This window comes from Cynocephalus volans, chromosome 3, assembly GCF_027409185.1.
Source record: "Cynocephalus volans isolate mCynVol1 chromosome 3, mCynVol1.pri, whole genome shotgun sequence".
Classification (NCBI taxonomy): domain Eukaryota; kingdom Metazoa; phylum Chordata; class Mammalia; order Dermoptera; family Cynocephalidae; genus Cynocephalus; species Cynocephalus volans.
The window spans coordinates 185,993,552-186,013,789 of NC_084462.1; the positions used below are offsets into that span (position 1 = coordinate 185,993,552).

Sequence of the window (20,238 nt, forward strand, 5' to 3'; positions counted from 1 at the left end):
TCAGTTTTTCTTGGAATCAAAGTGAACTTTGGAGATGGTGGATAGAGGTCCATTGGTCCTGAATGTAACCAATACATTCAGCCGATGAAGGACCCAGCTGATCTTCCAGAATTTATAGAAAGATAGGACCCATGGAACAATCAAACATTGATGAGAAGATCTGGATACATCTCTGAGAGGCAAACAAAGGTGTAAATGTCGCTAAAATCAATCTGTCATAAACTCATGCCATTCAGATGAGTTATTTATTAGTGAAAAGTTTGAGAGACTAGATATGAATGACATAAACATGATTTGTTGTGATTAGGAAGATTTTTGCAGCACTTGAACCTTTTGTAGAAAAATCAAGAACGACTATGAAGAAACAGAAAAGCCCAGTTTTTTAATTATTTTCATGCCAATGTAAAAGCTATAAAATAAACCCACCAAGAAACAGTCGTACTAACAAATACACTGAAGTACAGAATGTAGATACACACAAAATAACACATATTGACATGCGTAAAATAACATCCACTAAGTGAAACATAAACATGCACTCACACATTAACACCTGCACATTAAAACTCAAAACTTGCACGCTCAGTACAATGCACACATGGACACACACACTAATGCACACATCAACCTACATACTAACATACTAACACATATAACACACAAACCTAGAGTAAAACATGCCCATACAAATACAAGAATCACATGCCTGTTAGAAAAGTTATTTTTATTGTTTTATGCATGCATAGAAAATAATAGACTCATTTGAAAACCCATCTCTAGCCCCCTTCTTCACCTTGTCACCATATACCTGCAGGGCAATGCTGAGGGTCCCAGTAGATTGTGATTGAGCACGTGCATCCCCTACAATGCCCTGAACGCTGTGCAGACAGAGCTTCTCCCTGTGAGGACAAAGCCCACAAAACACTTTCTCACTCGGAACCTACCTTGGTGAATAGTACAGAGATCACCTGATTTCTTTATGGCTCTGTCAGTGTTCGTGATGCCGAGCAGGTACTTTGACTCCATCTGGTTTCATCAGGACAGAAGAGCCCTGTGACATCTCAGAGAGTGACCGCTGGCTGCTCTACATGAGTGGCCGGCAGGACCCACAGAGAGACGTGGCATCTCCTGGGCACCCTGAGTTTATTTCTCTAGCACCTGCCTGAGGGTCCTGAGCTCCACAAGTGTTCAACAGAGATGCCCAGTTCTCAGACTAGCCCTGTGATGGGAGGTGCAGGGACGTGCGTCTGGTTACACTGACAATAGGAATCATATGGGGCTCTTGACAAACGCATGGGTTTCCAAACCTTGTCCAGGAATATGAGCTTTGCACAGGTTTGTGTCTTTTTCCCGACTCTACGGAATCGAATTTTGGACAGTATTTACAGACTTTCAATGAATATTGATTGATTCGCATGTTACTTCTTTATTTTTTGCCAACTTGGATCCATGCGCCTGCTACAAACAGATCCGTAGTTGCCCCTTCACACACCTAGCTCAGCCAGCATAAGCTATTCCTGAAATCTCAGTGTCTTAATGCTAAGATTAGTGTGAAACTGAAAATTCTGCAACATTTGAGTTAACAAAGCCATCTCATTCCTCCACATTCTTACAATTAAGCTTGCTAAAGCTTCAGAAATCCTCTCTTTGAGTGTATTTCTCATGGCCTTTTGAGTTACACAATAGCTCCCATTAAAACAGAATAATCTTACAAACATCAGGAGTCTTTTAAAAATGCACGTGTGTGTGTGTGTGTGTGTGTGTGTGTGTGTGTGTGTGTATCGTGTTTGTATTTCTATATATCGTAAAAAGAAAAAGTCAAGTTTTGCAAAGAAACCCCTCCACAACCACCTCTGCACCTGCTCCTGGGTCTGGAGTCTGGGCTGGGTGGGTCCTGAGTGCCTCCTGCAGCCCATCTCTCGCCCTGCAGGGGAGTTTTATGTCTGGGCTCAAGGTGTGTTCTCCCAGCGTCTCTAGCTCAGTATTAAATGGCTGTACCTGGGATTCAAGAAGCTCCTTCAATAACCCCATATGATTTTGACATAATCTCTTGATAGTGAATTTGACTTTCTAAACCCAGTCAGCTCTGAAAGAAGACCTTAGACAAGATTTTATTAAAACACCAGGCAGCCCCTTCACTGAAGTGGATACAGAAGATACACACAGTGATTCCAGAAACTGGTGGTCCTGGGGAGGGTCTTTTACCTCCTTCAAGCTCTTCTCATAAAAGTTCACATCATAGAACAGCTGTAAGTATAGAAACATGAGGCCCAACATCCAGCCCACATGCACTCTTGCAAACACAGGCTCACACGCTGCGGATAGTTATCTTCATAATGGGTGGAACACCTGTCCTTTCTTCCTGTACCTAGCACATGGGTAGTGCTCCCCACAATGACTCTGGCCCTGGGTGCGTGTCTTGCTTTGTCAAACAGAACCAAAGCAACAGGACTCAGGTGGAGACTTGGGAAGGGCCTACGCAGTTGGTTTGCCTGTTTCCCAACTGCCCGGGACCCCTGCAGATGCCCATGAGAAGGTTCCAGGCTCACTGAGCAGAGGATCACACACAAGGAGCCAAGCCCAGTCAGTTCACCCACAATTAACACCCTCGATGTGTGGAAAGGGTTCACCAGACCCACACGCCTGTTGTCCCCTGACTCAAGAACACAGTCAGGACCCGAGGGCAAAGCCGCAGAGGGGGTTCAATGGTTCATCTCCCCAGGAGGAGGAGCAGAAGCAGGAGTTGACCTAGAAACAGGGGACATGGAAAAGTGGGCTTGGGGGCCAGGGCCCCTGTGGGCCAGTGTCTGCGATGGGAATCTGCCCCTACATCTTTCTGTTGGAGACGTCTCTCGTGGGGATCGTGTCCATGTCTTTTCTGCACAGATGGGCTCACAGGCTGCTGAATTGTGTTTGTGGTTCTCAAGTCTCAGGCAGGAAAGAACGTCACTTAAGAACAGCAGTTTAGGAGACACATCAGCTTCCTGGCCCAGTTACAGTAACTCTAGGCTTCCGACTTCAGCTCGGTGCTTGCATGGGATGGGTGTCCCCGTGAGTCTCACCCTGGAGTTATCACAGGCTGACGCTGCCTGAGAGAGGGGCGCTGAGGTTCTTTAATAGTTGCAGCTCTCAGAGTCTTCTAATCACCCACTGTTTACAATTGTTTCTCCGTGTTGTCTTTGGGCTCCCCTAAGCTCTCCTACTCAGAATCTGAGCATTGGCAACTTTCAGATTTAATCCACTCTTACTTTTGTGGTCTAGGGGTAAAGAGTGGGGTATGAGAACATTACATATGTTTATGAAATTGATGACTAATGTCCTCATGTCTCCACGATGTTCCTTTCACAAGGGCCCTTCCTGTGACGACTCATTTTCCTCCGCCCTCTACTCAAGTTGCTAAAGCATCTTCCTCTGTTTCCTTGAATCTCACCTCCTCTGAGTGTTTTCAACTCTTTAGGTGACACAGAATCACTGCATATGGATCTAGAGTGGGAATAAGTCTCTTCTCTCTCTCACAGTAAGGTTTGAAAATGTTACCGGGAAGGAGAATCTTCCTGGTGAAGGCTGTGGCTGCACATCTCAGGGATTAGTCCTGCACGTGACAGATGCACGAGGGGACCTATCTCAGTCCTCAACCTGGGAACCTGGAGATTCCTGCATGGAAAGGCCACAGTGATGTGGGGTGTGCAAATCCCAGGAGGTCTCACCCTCACATACTCCACAACTGTCCCCATCCATTTATAGAAATTTTATGGAAACGGTTTTACCAGATTGGACCTGTGGCAGCTTCAGATTTAGGCTAAAAGGTCTCACCTGTCATTCTGGATGTACCTGTCTCTCCAGTTTTTAGGGCACCAGTTTTATCTGCAATTTCAGTGCTATGATGGGCCCATGACCAGCACTGATGTTCAGTTTGTCTAGATTGCTCTTGTTCTTAGAGAAAGGGTAACAATTTCCAAGCTTTCTGAATGTTTGAGAAGAAACCAGAAGCACCTTTAGAGGTTGACTTTGACCGGCTACTCGGAGGAGTATTCTGATTTCACCAAGTGTAAGTGACACCTGGGCAGACATAATTAGATATGGAACAAACCAAAAGATGGGAAGACGCGCATGCACAACAAATGGACTTTTCACTTTTACTTCCCAGCCACTGAGTTAAGCTTCATTTCCCTGGGGCCCTGCAGCTGCAGTTGGAAATGGGAGGTGAAGTTCTGGATGACAGACAGAGGGAGGAGTTGTGATGATAGTCATTCCACTGTCCCACCATCTGACCCTGTTATCAAGGTCACGTCTAGGGGAAGTGTTGTGATCATGCAGGGTCCTCGGTCCAGTTCTCATCATTAACGATTTCTGCATTTCCTAGTGAGACATGAGGACATGAATTCATGGTGGTCACGGTGTGTCTTCAGGAACGGGTCAATGAAAACCAGGTCACATGCCCTTCACAAGAAAAACAACACACAATCTAGATAAAAATGTCAAAATCTACATTTGAAGACTCTTGAATTTGGCAAAAGGCACACAAGGGAAGGGGCACATGTGTGAGAAGCCCTGAGCCTCAGGAGAGGCCGTCACTGTCTGAAATTCTAGTGGAGGCTGCTGTCATCTCCACCCAGGACGTATTCATGACTCACCAGACAGAATCCTAGCGAACAACCTGCTTCTGGATGAAAGGCCTCGGGACACAGAAAGTAAAACCTTTGACAGACATCTAGATTCTGTGAACTTTGGATGAATTAACCAAGACAGGGACAGATCTATCAAGGGTGGAACTGTTAACATCAAGGCACTTAAGTATAACCTCTGACAGGTCATGAGCTGGTCACTAATTATGCTTATTCTCAGGTAACCACACTAAACGAGAAAATATAGAAGATGCAGTACAAGAACATAACAATAATAAAAAGTAAAATGTAAGAAATGAGCAAAAACTTCATAAGCAAAACAAGTTTTTCCAATATTTTAACCATACATATTTCCATATTTTAAATATTTATTTTTATTAGCATATTCATCATTCTAAATCATAATCTCTGCCCATGTCCACAACCTGACCTGTTACTTCCAACCGCCCTCCCTCCTGACCCCCATCGTGAGTATCCATAGCCCTGTTCTGTCCTTGAGAAAGTTCAACATATTGTTGTGGCATTGAATTATTCCGTCTTTCTCCTTCTTTCCTTCCTTCCTTCCTTCCTTCCTTCCTTCCTTCCTTCCTTCCTTCCTTCCTTCCTTCCTTCCTTCCTTCCTTCCTTCCTTCCTTCCCTCCTTCCTTCCCTCCTTCCCTCCTTCCTTCCTTCCTTCCTTCCTTCCTTCCCTCCCTCCCTCCCTCCTTCCTTCCTTCCTTCCTTCCTTCCTTCCTTCCTTCCTTCCTTCCTTCCTTCCTTCCTTCCCTCCTTCCTTCCTTCCTTCCTAGCACACAGTTATGAGTGAGAACGTGCTATTACTGTTACTTTATCTGGCTTAATTTACTTAACATAATTTTCTCCAGGTTCATCCATGTTGCTGCAAATGGAAAAATTTCCTTATTTTTAATGGCTGAGTAGTATTCCATTGTGCACATATGCCACACTTTCCTTATCCAGTCATTTGTCAATGGAAATTTATGTTGACACCACCTCTAGGCTATTGTAAATAGAGCTGTGATGAGCATGGGAGTGCAGGTGTCCCTTGGACACGATGACTTCCCTTCCTCTGGATATACACCCAGCAGTGGTTTGCTGGATCATATGGTAGTGATATCAGTAGTTCTCTGAGGCATCCCATACTGTTTTCCATAATGGCTGTGCTAACTTCCAGTCCCAACAGCAGTTTAGGAGAATTCCCCTTTCCCTGCGTCCTCACCTCACCCGTGTTTGCTGTTCTCGGTCTTGTTAATAATGGCCAGAATGACTTGGGTGGGATTATATCTCAGTGTGGTTTTATTTGCATTTCTCAGATGACTAGTGATGCTGAATATTTTTTCATGTACCTGTTGGCCATTTGTAGACCTTCCTTTGAAAAATATTTATTAATTTCATTTGCTAATTTTTTAATAAGATGATGATGATGATGATGACGATTATTTTATTTCTTTATTTCTTTATTTTAATGTATAGCTGTTTATTTGTATATTCCGGATATTATTGCCGTATTGGGGTGTATCATTTACAAATATTTTATCCCATTCAAGAGGTTGTCTTTTCACTCTTTGGATTATTTCCTTTGCTGTACAGAAGTTGTTTGATATAATACCATTTATTTCAGTTTTCTTTTGTTGCTTGTGCTTTTGGGGTAGGATTCATAAAGTCTTTGACCAGTCCTATTACCTGGACTGTTTCCCCTGTATTTTCCTTTAATAATTTTATGGTTTCAGGTTTTATAATTAAGATTAATCCGTTTTGTATTGGTATTGGTATATGGTGAGAGGTACAGGTCCAATTTCATTTTACTGCATTTGGAAATGTCCATTCTTCCCCCCAAAATCTACAGATTCAATATAATTCCCATCAAAGTATCAATGGGATTCTTCACAGAAATACAGAAAGCAACCCAAACGTTCATATGGAATAACAAACGACCCCAGATATCCAAAGCAATCCTAAGGAAAAAAAAGCATAAAGCTGGAGGCATAACACTATCTGATTTCAAATTATAATGCAAAGCTATTGCAACCACAATGGTGTTGTACTGGCATAAATAGAGACACTCAGATCAGTGGAACAGAAGAGAAAACCCAGGAATCAACCACATACTTACAGCCAACTGATCTTTGACAAATGCAGCCAGAACGTACATTGGGGAAAAGACTGACTCTTCAGTAGATCGTGCTGGAAAACGGGACACTCACTGTGTCCCCTGCACAGTCATTCATGGCTGTGTCCTCAGTGGTCACGGAGCTCAGCAGCAATGAGAACTGGTTCTCGGCCCCTCAGCAGTGATGGAGATGTGGCCCTGAGTCAAGGGGCCATAGTTTGTCCTCCATGATGATCCACTGTAGTGACCGTATCCAAGCCATTGACGCCCCTTCCCCAGAGGCTGGCAGATCCAGCTCCAACCACAACCCCTGGAGACGGAGTAACCAGAGACGGTGCAGGTGAGGGAGAGGGTCTGCGATGGCTTCGCCAGTCCTGGGTGTGACTCCTGTGGCTGCACCTAGGACAGGACACCTGGAAAAAGAGGGAAAATCCTCGTGAGTGTCACACAGCACACTCCTCCTATCACATTTCTGAAACCCTTGATGCTCACACGGGGAAGCTGTCAGCAGACAAAGGAAAAAGGGTAAAATGTTCATCTTCTTGAGAGACAGAACAATGTCTTTCACAGAGAAACTACACAGGATGATGAGAGATTGAGGGAGAAATCTGACAATCCCCAGCATTGTCACCCTGATATAAGCAGAGCTTGGGGGAAGTTCGCATGTGCCAGGAGCCCTCAACACCCAAGAATGAGGAAGTGCAGTGACCCTGTGCATCCAAGCCGCTTCCCAGAGCTGGGCTCAGGCACCAGAGGATGCACACTGTCCTCTTCTAAATCTTCTGCATGCTCCTGAGCATGCGGCTGTCATCCCTGAGCATGCAGCTGTCATCCCTGAGCATGCAGCTGTCTTCCCTGAGCATGCAGCTGTCATCCCTGAGCATGCAGGTCTGTCATGCCTGTGTATGCAGCTTTCATCCCTGAGCATGCGGCTGTCATCCCTGAGCATGCGGCTGTCATCCCTGAGTATGCAGCAGTCATCCCTGAGTATGCAGCTGTCAACCCTGAGCATGCAGCTGTCATCCCTGAGCATGCAGCTGTCATCCCTGAGCATGCAGCTGTCATTCCTGAGCATGCAGCTGTCAACCCTGAGCATGCAGGCTGTCTTCCCTGAGCATACAGCTGTCATCCTTGAGCATGCAGGCTGTCATCCCTGAGCATGCAGGGCTGTCATCCCTGTGTATGCAGGCTGTCATCCCTGAGCATGCAGGGCTGTCATCACTGAGCATGCAGGCTGTCATCCCTGTGCATGCAGGCTGTCATCCATGAGCATGCAGGCTATCTTCCCTGAGCATGCAGCTGTCATTCCTGAGCATGCAGCTGTCATCCCTGAGCATGCAGGGCTGTCATCCCTGTGCATGCCGGCTGTCTTCCCTGAGCATGCAGGCTGTCATCCCTGAGCATGCAGGCTGTCATCCCTGAGCATGCAGCTGTCATCCCTGAGTATGCAGCTGTCATCACAACCTTGACACAGGGACACAGATCAGATAAACACGTGGCTTGCTGGATGCAGAGGACAGAAGAGTGGGAGGGGCTAAGTAATGCTTGTGCCCAAGTGCATGGGCTTGAGACATCCCACTGCTCTTGTATCCACCTGAGGACACTCCATCATAAAGTGCCCGGTAGTCGCTCTTCTCTGGGAGGGAGGCTTGGGGAAAATTGAAGTGTGTCCCCCCTTTTTTGACAACAGGGTTCTCAGCCTTTGAGACCTTGTCCACCTCTGACCTGTTGAGGCAGCCCTGATCTCCCCCTCCCCATCAACCCCCACCATTTTATTCTTTTCTCATATCTTTTCCATTTTATAATTTCTCTTTCTGCACCTCCATGGTAGATTTGAATAACAATACCATTCTTGCTCACAACGATTTATATATTGTGATTTATTTCCTTTGCTTTATCATCCTTTAATAGGAAAAAGAAATAGTTTAAGGTTAAAACAGTCATTTTCAGTCATACTCAGTGTCCTGCCATGCTTTCAGCAGGTGTAAGTTCACCTTTCCCAGCATGCTACAAACACACACTCACACACACACACACACACACACACACAGTCTTTGAAGCACAGATCAGTCATGATCCCTGTGCACACCTCTCAGGATGCAGCCTGGACCCTTGACTGTGCTCTGCACCCATATTCATTCTCAGAGTCTGTTTTGTGAATCCCCTTTAGCTGCACCTGCAGATCCGGAGGTGAGCCAGGTCTCCACACAGGTGCAGCAGTTTCCTCCCAGCTGCTCCCCTCCCTGCTGCTCCCTCTTTTCTGTTCTTCCTGGGTGTTTCTCTTCCTGTCTTTATTCCATAAAGGCAGACTTTTCACTGTTATTGCTGCTTGAATGCAGCAGAGATGGAGCATTCCAGAGATTCTCACACCATCAGAAGATGGCTGGGGAGGAAAGGGGGCCACCTGGTTTTTATCATGTATTGGTGCCATGTGGGCAGAACTGAAGCATCTCTGACCACAGGGACTTCAGCCATCATGGTTCTGTCCAGAAAATGATTTATATCGAGATCTTACACCCATCAACAAAAGGATTAAAATCTCAATTAAAAATGGGCAACTGATAGAATCCACATTTCTTGAAATAAGGCAAATAGCTGAAGAGCAAATTAAGACGTCATCAACGTCATTACTTATTAGGAAAATGCAAATATAAACACTTGGGTTTACTTCAGAGGCACTAAGATGGCTGTATGTTTTTAAAGGAAACATTGTCCTCATGGATGTGTATACACTGAAAAGCTTCCATAGTGTTGGGGTTTAGGGAAAAAGCTCAAGTGCTGTGGTAATGATTTGGGCAGTTAGATAAAACGTTAAATGCAGGACAACCCTATGACCCAGTAACTCCACCCCTAGGTATTTGCCCAGCAGAGCTGAAAAGAGGTGTCCAAACCCAGATGTGCACAAATCTTCACAGCAGCTCTATTCATGGTGCCAAAAAGTGAACAACTCAAATGTTCGTTGACTGATGAATTGATAAACAATTGTGGCAGATTGATACGATTGGAAACTATTCACCTACCAAAAATGAAGTTATTTGCACATGCTACAAAATGAATGAACTTTGGAAATATTACACCACACAACAGAAGCAGACACAAAAGGCCACATGTTACATAATCCCATTCATACAACACATCGAGAACAGGCGTGTCCATAGATACAGAAAACACATTAGTTGACCTCAGGGGCTTGGAGAGGGTGGGATGAGCAGTGCCTGCTTGTAGGGGGTGGGGTTTCCTTTCAGGTGATAAAATGTTCTGTAACTACACAGTGGTGACAGCTGACAAACCTTGTGAAAATATGAAGTGCCACTAACCAGTATCAAATGGTTAAAATGGTGAACATGATGTCATGTAAATTGTAGCATCATACCAAAAAAAAAGCACATTAAACTTAATTTTTGTTTTACATTAATCATTTTAAGGTAAGAGAAACCACATTTTAAGGGAACACATAAAGCAAATAAAGGAAAACAAAAACAAGAGTTCCTGAGTATGACTTTTACTGAACAGAGACAGGAAACACCAAGGACTGAAAGGAAACCCTGGGTGTCCTGTGCACCTGCTCCTGAGTGGAAATTCTCCATGTAGTGTGTTCTGGGTTCGCTCAACCACCAAGTCCCCTCCTGTCTTCCTGCGAAGAGGTTTGTGTCTGGGCTCACGGTGACTTCCCCTCACTGTGTCTCTCGCACAGTAATACACGGCCGTGTCCTCGACTATCAGGCTGCTCAATGTTAAAGAAGCTTGGCTCTTGGAGGTGTCCCTGGTGATGGTGACTCGGGATTTAAGATCTGTATTATAATTTGTGCCTCCACCACTCCATATCACACCAACCCACTCCAGCCCCTTTCCTGGAGGCTGGCGGATCCAGTGCACACCATAGCTGGTTAAAGAGAATCCAGAGACAGAGCAGGTGAGAGACAGGGTCTGTGAGGGTTTCACCAGGCCCGGACCTGACTCCTGCAGCTGCACCTGGGACAGGACACCTGGGGACAAGAAGCATCACCGTCAGTCAAACATGCATGAAACCACCACATTCCCAGGTTCCATTTCCTGAAGTCCCCGAAACACTCACAGCAGGGAGCAGCCACCAGGCAGAGAAGCAGCCCCAGGACATCCATGCTCTGATGAAGGGCTCCTGGTGGAAGGAGACTGGGGCTGCTCAGCCCAGGGCTGGCCTTTCAGCCTGACACTGGGGTCTGCTTTGCATGAGGAGGCCCCTGAGGATATAAGTGTGGGAGCAGAGGGGACGGTCTCTGTCTGTCCTTGTCTGGGCAGAGCGTTTTACCTTGTGCTGCTGAGAGGAACTGGGGAGACAGAACCTCAGAGACTCTTCTCTGCATCACTGCCTGGTCTTCCTGTTTCCAGACAAATATGAAGAGAAGCGGGGATGGAAGGTGGAGGGTTCGACAGTACAGAACATGAAGAAACATTTGAATTAAAGAGATTCTAGGTTCAAGGAGAGGTCCATAACCCTTTGATCCTCATGTGCTCCATTGACCGTGTCTGTTGTTTGATGCTGTCTCTCAGCTGGTGGCCTCAGTCTCTCTGCACAAAAACCTGTTATGTGTGACTTCAAGTGAGACAGTTGGAATTTTTTAGACTCTTTTAGTTGACTCTTTCCAGAAGATGTAGACTTTCCTATGACACTCAGATGTGAGTGTGTGTGTGTGTGTGTGTGTGTGTGTGTAAGCATATACATACCCATGTACATATATATGCACGTATTTATTCAGAGAGAAAGAAAGTCCCCTACCCCTTCCTGTTCCTGAGACAAGTCACTAAGGCAAATGCATAGAAAAGATGCCCCCCCACCACTATATGACAAAGTCATGTGGGACTAGAACTATCGCTGTGGATATTTCTAGAGATTCTATCTTCCTCAATCTCATTTAGAAATCCTCTGTTCACACTCCTGCCCCAACACTTCCAACGTCAGCCTTGACTGTCAGATCAGACTCAGTCTTGAGGTTCATGATCTCGTCACTTGCTTCAGGTCACAGGTGACTCCTCAGTGGTGTTTTCTCAAGCGCAGCTCCTCCTGCATCTGCAGACCTGTGAGCTGGACACTCTGTGCCCTGCCTCCCCTTAACCCAATGTCCTGTGGAGAGTCACGTCCAGGATGACCACTGTAGACCATCCTGTTCAAAGGCTAATACCAGGCACCTGGGAGTCACTGGATCACAGCGACTCTGAACGTTAGTTGGGCACGACGTACCACTGTCTGGTGCTGGTCCATTTCTTATTTCTGGGAATGACACTGCATGACTCACAGAATCACTATTTGGGCTTCTAGTCCCACCCTGTTAGGAACATTTCCTTTCTCTATTTGAAATTGTCATTTTCAGTTGATTACTTCTTTTAGGCTTTTTTATTTAAAATAAGCTGGGAGAAGTTACAGGTTGTGTAATTGTATTAAAGCATATGTAAAAAATGTTCCCCTGCGACAGTCCAGGACATACAGTGAGTAATCTTAGCTATCCACACCAGAAACAATGACTTTGAAATGGAGAAGAGGTGCTAATAAAAATCAAGGACTGTGCATCTGTGTAAAACAGCAGATTCCAAATAAGAAAATGCCACAGTCACTGGAGTACCTGTCCTATTTTCTCAGAGTCTGGGGTTTAGGGACATGTATACTTAAAGATAGGAAGGTGGAGTATATCTACAGGCATAGTTTTGCTCATTGAAAAGGAAAATGCAGACCCCTACCAACAACAACAACAAAAAAACATTCTCACTCCCAGACTTGCTCTGCACCTGCCCATGGAGGTGGGCCCTGGGGGCAGAGGGTCCTGAGTTTCCCACTCAACCAGTCCTGTGTCACCTTCCACAGCTCTTGCTGCTTTCCACAGACCAAAGTTGTACAGATTTTCCTCTATGTTTTCTTTTCTAATAGTTTCATAGTTTCAGGACTCAAATGTACTTCTTATTCCATTTTGAGTTGCTTTTTGTATGAGGGCGCAATTTCATTAATCTTAATTTGAATACCCAATTTTCCCAACAAAATTTTTTGAAGAAACTGTGCTCTTTTCATTGAGGGTTCTTGGCACTTTTGTTAAAAATCAGGTGAATGTAAATTTTTAGTTTTATTTCTGGGCTTTCTGCTCTATCTGCTCTATGTATTTTTGTATGTCATCACCGAGCTGTTTCAATTATTTTAGATTTATAATATATTCTTAACCAATATTAAGTAGCATTTATCTCTGGGATGAAAGGATGGCTCAAAAGAAGCAAGTAAATAAATATGATCAATGCCATTACAGAATGAAGGAGAAAAAGCATATGATCCTTTCAACAGAGATAGAAAAAGCATTTGACATATTTCCACCTATTTTTATTAACAACAAATTCAACAAATTTGTCATAGTAATATCCTTCACTACATAAAAGGTCGTATATGATAATTCCACAGCTAATAACAAGCTTAACATTGAAAGTTTATGTTTGCTATGTGTGATCAGAACAAGACCATAAAACCCTCTCTCACCACTTCCATTAAACATAAAACTGGAAATTCTAGTCAGGAGCATTGAGGTAATAAAAATAAATAAATGACATGCACTTATGAAAGAGAATAAAAATTGTTTTTGTTTCCTGATAACATGATCTATTATATAAAAACCTTAAAGACTCCACCTATGAACTGTGACAACTAATAGAAGCACTAGCAATGAACTATCTAAAGATTAAATCTGTAAAACAATCCAATTTAAAATAGAATCAGAAAAAAAATAAATTCTTGGGAACATATTTAACAAAATTAATAACAGATTTGCATATTGAAAACTTTAAGGGATTGATAAGATCATGGAAGTATTAATGGAAGAGAGTTTTTCAAAATTGATGGCAGACATAAAAATGCAGATGAAGGAAGTCCACAGAGCACCAACACCATAAATAAAAGCAACAAAAATGAAGTGCACACACACACACACGCACACACGCACATGCACACACATGCACACACACACGCACACACATTTACAAACATGCACACACATGCACACACGGACGTGTGCACACACACGCACACACACACGCAAGCACACACGCACACACATGCACGCACACCCATGACCAAGATATTAAATTTTATCAGATTAAAACTGCAGAAAATATCTAAAGTGGTTGTGTTTAGAAAGGCTTACACATAAAAGAAGAATCATAAGCATTTCAGAGGACTTCTTGTCAGAATCAATGCAAACAAAAATCGAGAAGTTTTAAATATTTAAAGTGTTGGAAGCTGCAACCACCAACACCCACGATTCCTGATTCAGGTAAATAATCCCTCAAAAGTTAAGGAGAACAACATCTCCTCATACCCTGCTTCCCCCAAGAATTGATGAATATTTGATATTCATAGAATAGCACAGAAATTATACCCAATGATAGAATGTAACTTCCAAAATAGCAAAGAGAGTAAATTTTGAATGTCTCATGTTGGGAAAATATAGAAAGATTGTCAGGGCCCCTCAGATGTTCAGAATCTTGCCGAGCATTTGCTGTAAATATCCTCAGGTGTTCCTTTTTAATGCTCAATGCAATTGCATATGGGCACCCAGGTGTCCTAGGTTATGGACCTGAGTATAAAGGACTAACAGCTCTTATCCACAGTGCTGCTCAGAACTCTCAGAGAAGCCCTTAGGACGGCTGCTCCCAGCTCTGAATAAAGCCTATTAATCTTTACCCACAGCTCCCAGGACCTTTTTCCTATTATCTAGCTTGTAGACCTGCATGTGGAGGGATCGTGACCCAGTTTGTGAGCCCTAGCCCTACCTCTACAATTGGCATAGTCAGCAGGTTTTGAGGGCACGTACAGGAGCCCCTTGGCAGAAGGAGGTAATGTGGCTCCTCCTGAATATTCTGTACCCTCTGGCCACTTTCCTGTTGACCTGGATCTGGTTGCTGCTTACAAAACTGCAAGTCAGCATAGACCAGGCACTCCATGAAGCAGGCTGTCCTCGTAGAACCCCTTGGGAGGAAGAGGAAATGTGGCTGTCCTTGAGGATGTGGTGCCTGGTGGTCACTTTTCTGCTGTCCAGAGCCTGGCTACTACTCAGTGTGCTGCAAACTGATCAAGATTTGAAGAAGAAAGCAGAGTTGAAGGAAGCATGAATAACTGTCCTGGAGGATGACATGCAGTGAGTGGCCACCCCTGCTTCTCACACCAGGGCTAACGACAAACCCAGCACTGAGTTGGGGGAGACTGTGCATCTCCAGGCATGACCTGTTGTGCACCAAAAAGTGAAGTGCAAGCACCCTATAGGACCAGGCAGCCACCCGGCACACAATCCACAGGTGACCCAGTTCACTACCTATGTCCTTTATTCCCACATTGAATTATTTGACTTGCAGAGACAGTTTTGGCAGAAAAAGGGGAGCTCCTGGCTGCTTGGCTACTGATGTTATGAGATCTGTGAATAGTGTGATGTGCTCTGGTGAGAAGATGGAAGAGGTGGCCTCTATTACCAGCCACCCTTACCTGAGGCAGCAGCTGCAGAATATCAATAGCAGCTGTTGATATGCACAAGTGCCAAGTAATCACTCCCTAATGGAATGGGTGAGTGCAGCTACCTGAACCATGTGAGGGAATACTAGAGAACTCCCAAGACTGTGAATAAATGGCAAACACATTCTGAGTTGGTTCCAATCTCAGCTGATAGCCAAGATAAGTTCACCTTCACCTGGGACGGGACACAGTGGAAACTTTCAAGTATTTCCCCAAGGTTATCTGCATCGCCCAACCATCTGTCATGGTTTAGTGGCTGGGGAACTAGCCAAGAGGACAAGGTCCAGCACAGTTACAATGTTTCACTACATTGATGATGTGTTGTTAACCTCTGATTCTCTAACAAATTTAACCCAGGAAGCTCCAATGCTGCTAAGCCATTTGGAACTATGTGGGCAGGCCATGAACACAGCCAAAGTGCAAAGACCTGGACTGTCAGTCAAATTCTTGAGTTGTCTGGTTGGGTAAGAGGGGGTCATCCCAGAAGCTATTACAGATAAGATACATGTGTACCTTAACCTACAAACTGTAGCTCAGCTGCAGACATATTTGAGATTCTGGGGTATTGGAGAACTTTGGTACCCCATATGGCTCAAATGGCATGCCCAATGTATGCATTAATAAAGACAGGAGCCCCCTGGCATTGGACTGAGGAAGTAGAACAGGCTTTCCAGGCTACAAAGAGGGCAGCATAGCAAGTATAGGCCTTACAAGTGGCTGATCCCACTAAGCCTTTTGAATTAGATGTACATATATCCAGGAGGGGTTAGGATGGGGTTTGTGGAAGAGACAAGACCGATTCGAAACACGTGCATGATTCTGGTCTCAGCTCTGGAAAGGTGCTGAATTATGCTAAGCTCTGGAAGGGTGCTGAATTATGCTATTCTCTGATAGAAAAACAGCTAGCAGCCGTATATTTTGCCTTGATGGCCACTGAAGCTATCACAGGAACTGCCAAAATCCTAGTAAGGACAACATATCTCACACTAGGTTGGCTGTGCATGTGGGCATCCAACCCTAAAACAGGCATAGCTCAGACTCCCACTCTGTCTACATGGGGAGCATATATAGAACAAAGGAGCACTGTGTCAGCGAGTCCTCTGTCCAAAGACTTGCGAACTCTGCTAGGCCAGGTAGTGGTTGTGGAGGCCACACCTTTCCATGAGGGACAGGGACCTATCACAGAGCAAGCTTGGTATACAGATGGCTCTAGCATGGGACCTTCAGCATCATGGGCAGGTGTTGCTGTCCAGCCCTTAACGGATACCATATGGTATGAAAATGGCACAGGGCAAAGCAGTCAATGGGCAGAATTGAAAGCTCTTTGGGTGGTGATAAAAAATGAGCCTGGGCCATTAACCATCTGCACTGACAGCTGGGCTGTGTACAAAGGTTTAACCGTTTGGATTTCTACTTGGAAGTATCAACAGGGGATGTTTGCCTACTGACCCCAGTGGGGACAAGCCATGTGGCAAGAGTTATGGGAATTGGGGCATGAGAAAGAAGTAACTCTTTTCCATGTCACAGGACACTTCCCGTTTAGCCAGTCCAGGAAATGATGAAGCCATTGCCTTGGCTAAGGTAAGATGGATGGAGAGAGCCGCAGATGCTGATGTAGCCCAGTGGTTACATCAACGAATGCAACATGCTGGCAGCAAGACCATGTGGATGGCGGCTCAAAGATGGGCCCTGCCTATAAAATGGGAAGATGTAGTGAATGCCTGTCATGCTTGTCTAGTATGTGCTCAAGAGTGTCCACACTCCCAGTGGGTGCCCCATGTAGACGCACAAATAACTCAAGGAAGGGTGCCCCTGGATTGATGGCAAGTGGACTTTGTTGGACCACTGCCCAGGTCAGAGAATTTCAGATACATCTTCACTGCTGCTCATGCAGCTACTGGTCTTCTGCTTGTATGGCCTTGTAAGGCCTCAGACAATGTAAACACTGTGAAGGCACTGCATAGCCTTGAGGCCCTGTATGACCTTCCTGTAGTCACAGAGTGTGACAATGAATGCACTTTACTGGACATGAGGTTCAGAGGTGGGCTTACCAGCTGTCTATTCAGTGGAAGTTGCATGTGCCATATCATCCCCAGGCAGCAGGGATGATTGAGCAATACAATGGTCTCCTAAAACAGGAGCTAAGGCTATCTGCCCAACCCCCGTCCCTGAAGGGGTGGACACAGTGGTCCCGGCAACAGTCAGGATTCTAAATAAGAGACCCCACAAGTGCAGGCCCTCTCCAGTGGAAGATCTGTTGCATGGGGCTGCAGCACATAAACAAGAGCAGATCACTACTTGAGCTTTTGGCAAGAATGGAAATATTCTCTTACCAGCCCCAACCTGTTTACTACTGGAACAGACAGTACAATGGGAATGGCCTTGGAGAATAGAAGCCCCCAGTATACGCTGGGTAGGCCTAATAGGGCCTTGGGGAAAAGGACTAGTAGAAGATTTGGAAATTTCACCTTGGATGACAAGTACCTGGCGTAATCAAGTAAAGGTAACATGGCCTGGAACAGATGAGCGCTCTATTCCAAAGGGCATGTTTATATTGTCATTATGGCCAATTATGAGTTCCCCTGTAGTGTTACATGTAGAACCTACAGATCCAACAGTGTTAGCCGATAATGTAAGGTAGCATAAATCAGGTAAGATAACTATTCCTGCAACCATCTTTCCCAGGTTGGCAAACTAGCATGCACCTTACCAGAGGGGTGAGAACTGCTCCTATTGGTACCAATAACCCTTCTGTCTTTTCCCCCATAGTGCTCTGGCTGTGGGCACCAGAGTCAACTGGGCACATGCATACGTTCGTGTGACCAATGTGTCTGCTTATTGAATATGCACTGAAGTTCACACCAGTGATGACTACTAACTGGGCATGTGTGGCTAATAGTTGAAAGGACAGAACTTCAGTACAAGTCTAAGGCATATTTTACAGACAATAGTTATATGAATGTAAGGGTCATTTATCCTAGCTAAGGGAACATTCCAGAAGATTCTGAACACATGGATAATATGGTAAGGGACCCTGAAGCAGTGGATTGTTGGGAAAATATAGGAAAATGGTCAGGGCCCCTCAGATGTTAAAAATATTGCCGAGCATTTGCTGTAAATATCCTCAGGTGTTTCTTTTTACTACTTAATGTAATTGCATCTGGGCACCCAGGTGTCCTGGGTTATGGACCTAAGTATAAAGGACTAACAGGTCTGATCTACGGTGCTTCTCAAAACTCTCAGAGAAGCCGCTAGGACGCCTGCTCCCAGCTCTGAATAAACTCAATTAATCTTTTACCCACGGCCCCCAGGACATTTTTCCAACTACCCAGCTTGTGGACCTGCGTGTGGACGGTTTGTGACTCAGTCTGCGCAACAGACTTGAGTGCTCTGTGAGCCCTAAGCCCTAGCTCTACAGATGGCGTTAACAGGGCAAGTGTGTGAGGGATACTTTGGGGACATCAGAGAGTGGGCAGGGATTGGGACTCTGTTCATCGGGTTTTCATTATCTACGTGGACTATTCCCAAGCAAGCTGAGAGATACGTCTTAGGACACAGTTCCCGAGGACACTTTGACAGATGCAGACCAAAAATTCAGCCCAGCAGGGCTCTGGTGGGATTTATCACTGTGCTTGTCACACTGAATTGTCCACATGGAAACATGAGAGCTGTGTCGGGCCCTCAAGAAACTGCTTTTCCATCCGGGAAACTGATGGAAGGACAGAGAGTGGGACAAATCCTGAACATCAGTGTCCACGGTGTGGATGAGGACCCAGAGGCTTAACCGCCCCAGGGAGGACAGAGACCCTATGGGCTGAGGTCATGGAGCATGATTATAACAATGACGGGATGTGGGCTTGGCTGAGAAAAAAAAGTGCATTTATGGACAGTTTGCATCTGGACTTATCTAAAATTTAGGGGAAAATATTCTTGATCAAAGGAACAAAAGAATCGATACAATGATTTGTGTGTCAGGAAAGAGAACAGGTCATGGTAAAACCTGGGGGGGGGGGAATGTCCCAGTGAGAGGAAACATCTTATCTACAAATGAGGAAAGTTACTTCACTCTGTGTGGCCTGCAGTGAGAACATGGGAATTAGAGTCACGAAGAACAAAGCAGGAAATGACCCTGAGGGACATCTGAGAGTCAGCAGAGCAGAGGAAACCTCAGATCCCAAGAGGAATCCCCCATCCCCTCTCTGCACCTGCTCCATGGGGCACAGGAGCTGGGTGGGCCTTGAGCGCCCCCTGCAGCCCAGATCCCTCCTGTATCCTGCAGGGAGGTTTGTGTCTGGGCTCACGCTGTCTTCCTATCACTGTGTGTCTTGCACAGAAATACACGGCCGTGTCCTCGTCGGTCACAGAGCTCAGCTGCAGGGAGAACTGGTTCGTGGACGTGTCTCTGGTGATGGAGATGCGGCTCTTGAGGGATGAGCTATAAGCTGTTCTTCCACTATAACTGATGAGTCCCATCCACTCAAGCTCCTTCCCTGAGAGCTGGCGGATCCAGTGCCAGTAGTAACTACTGGTTGTGATGGAGTCACCAGAGACGGTGCAGGTGAGGGAGAGGGTCTGCGAGGGCTTCACCAGTCCTGGGCCCGACTCCTGCAGCTGCACCTCGGATAGGACACCTGGAGACAAGGAGAATCAGAACCTGTCAGTCATGTGCAGTCACGACCATCCCACAGACCCGTGCCTGACATCTGAGAAACTCACATTTGGAAGTTGTCACCAGGTAAAGGAGAAGACCCCACAGTTTCATCTTTAATTAGATCTCAACTCTGCCTTTCACAGAGACCTGAGCCCTGTCTGAGGACAGACCTGTGAGCTTCCACCACCCAAGCACCACATTTACCCTGGAGCTTGAAGGAAAATTTGCATGTGGGGGAGCTGTGTTCTTATAAGTGGTTATAAACTTAGGTGAGAGACTTTGTATTTTTTAAGTGCCTGTATAGTTTCGTTTTTCTTAAAATTATTTGACATGCAATTATGGA

General features: G+C 45.3%; 1 pseudogene and 1 gene segment (V, D, J or C); both read right to left on the reverse strand.

Annotated features, from left to right (window-relative positions):
- Nucleotides 1-2,670: 2,670 nt before the first annotated feature.
- Nucleotides 2,671-10,853, reverse strand: LOC134372852 (Ig heavy chain V region B1-8/186-2-like; annotated as a pseudogene).
- An 8,453-nt stretch (nucleotides 10,854-19,306) lies between these two features.
- Nucleotides 19,307-19,882, reverse strand: LOC134372853 (Ig heavy chain V region 1B43-like; the record flags this gene model as incomplete). The annotated part of the segment is given in 2 exon segments: nucleotides 19,307-19,320; nucleotides 19,450-19,882. Coding segments are annotated over 2 exon segments (447 nt in total), but the record flags the coding sequence as incomplete, so codon positions are not given.
- Between the last annotated feature and the right edge of the window lie 356 nt (nucleotides 19,883-20,238).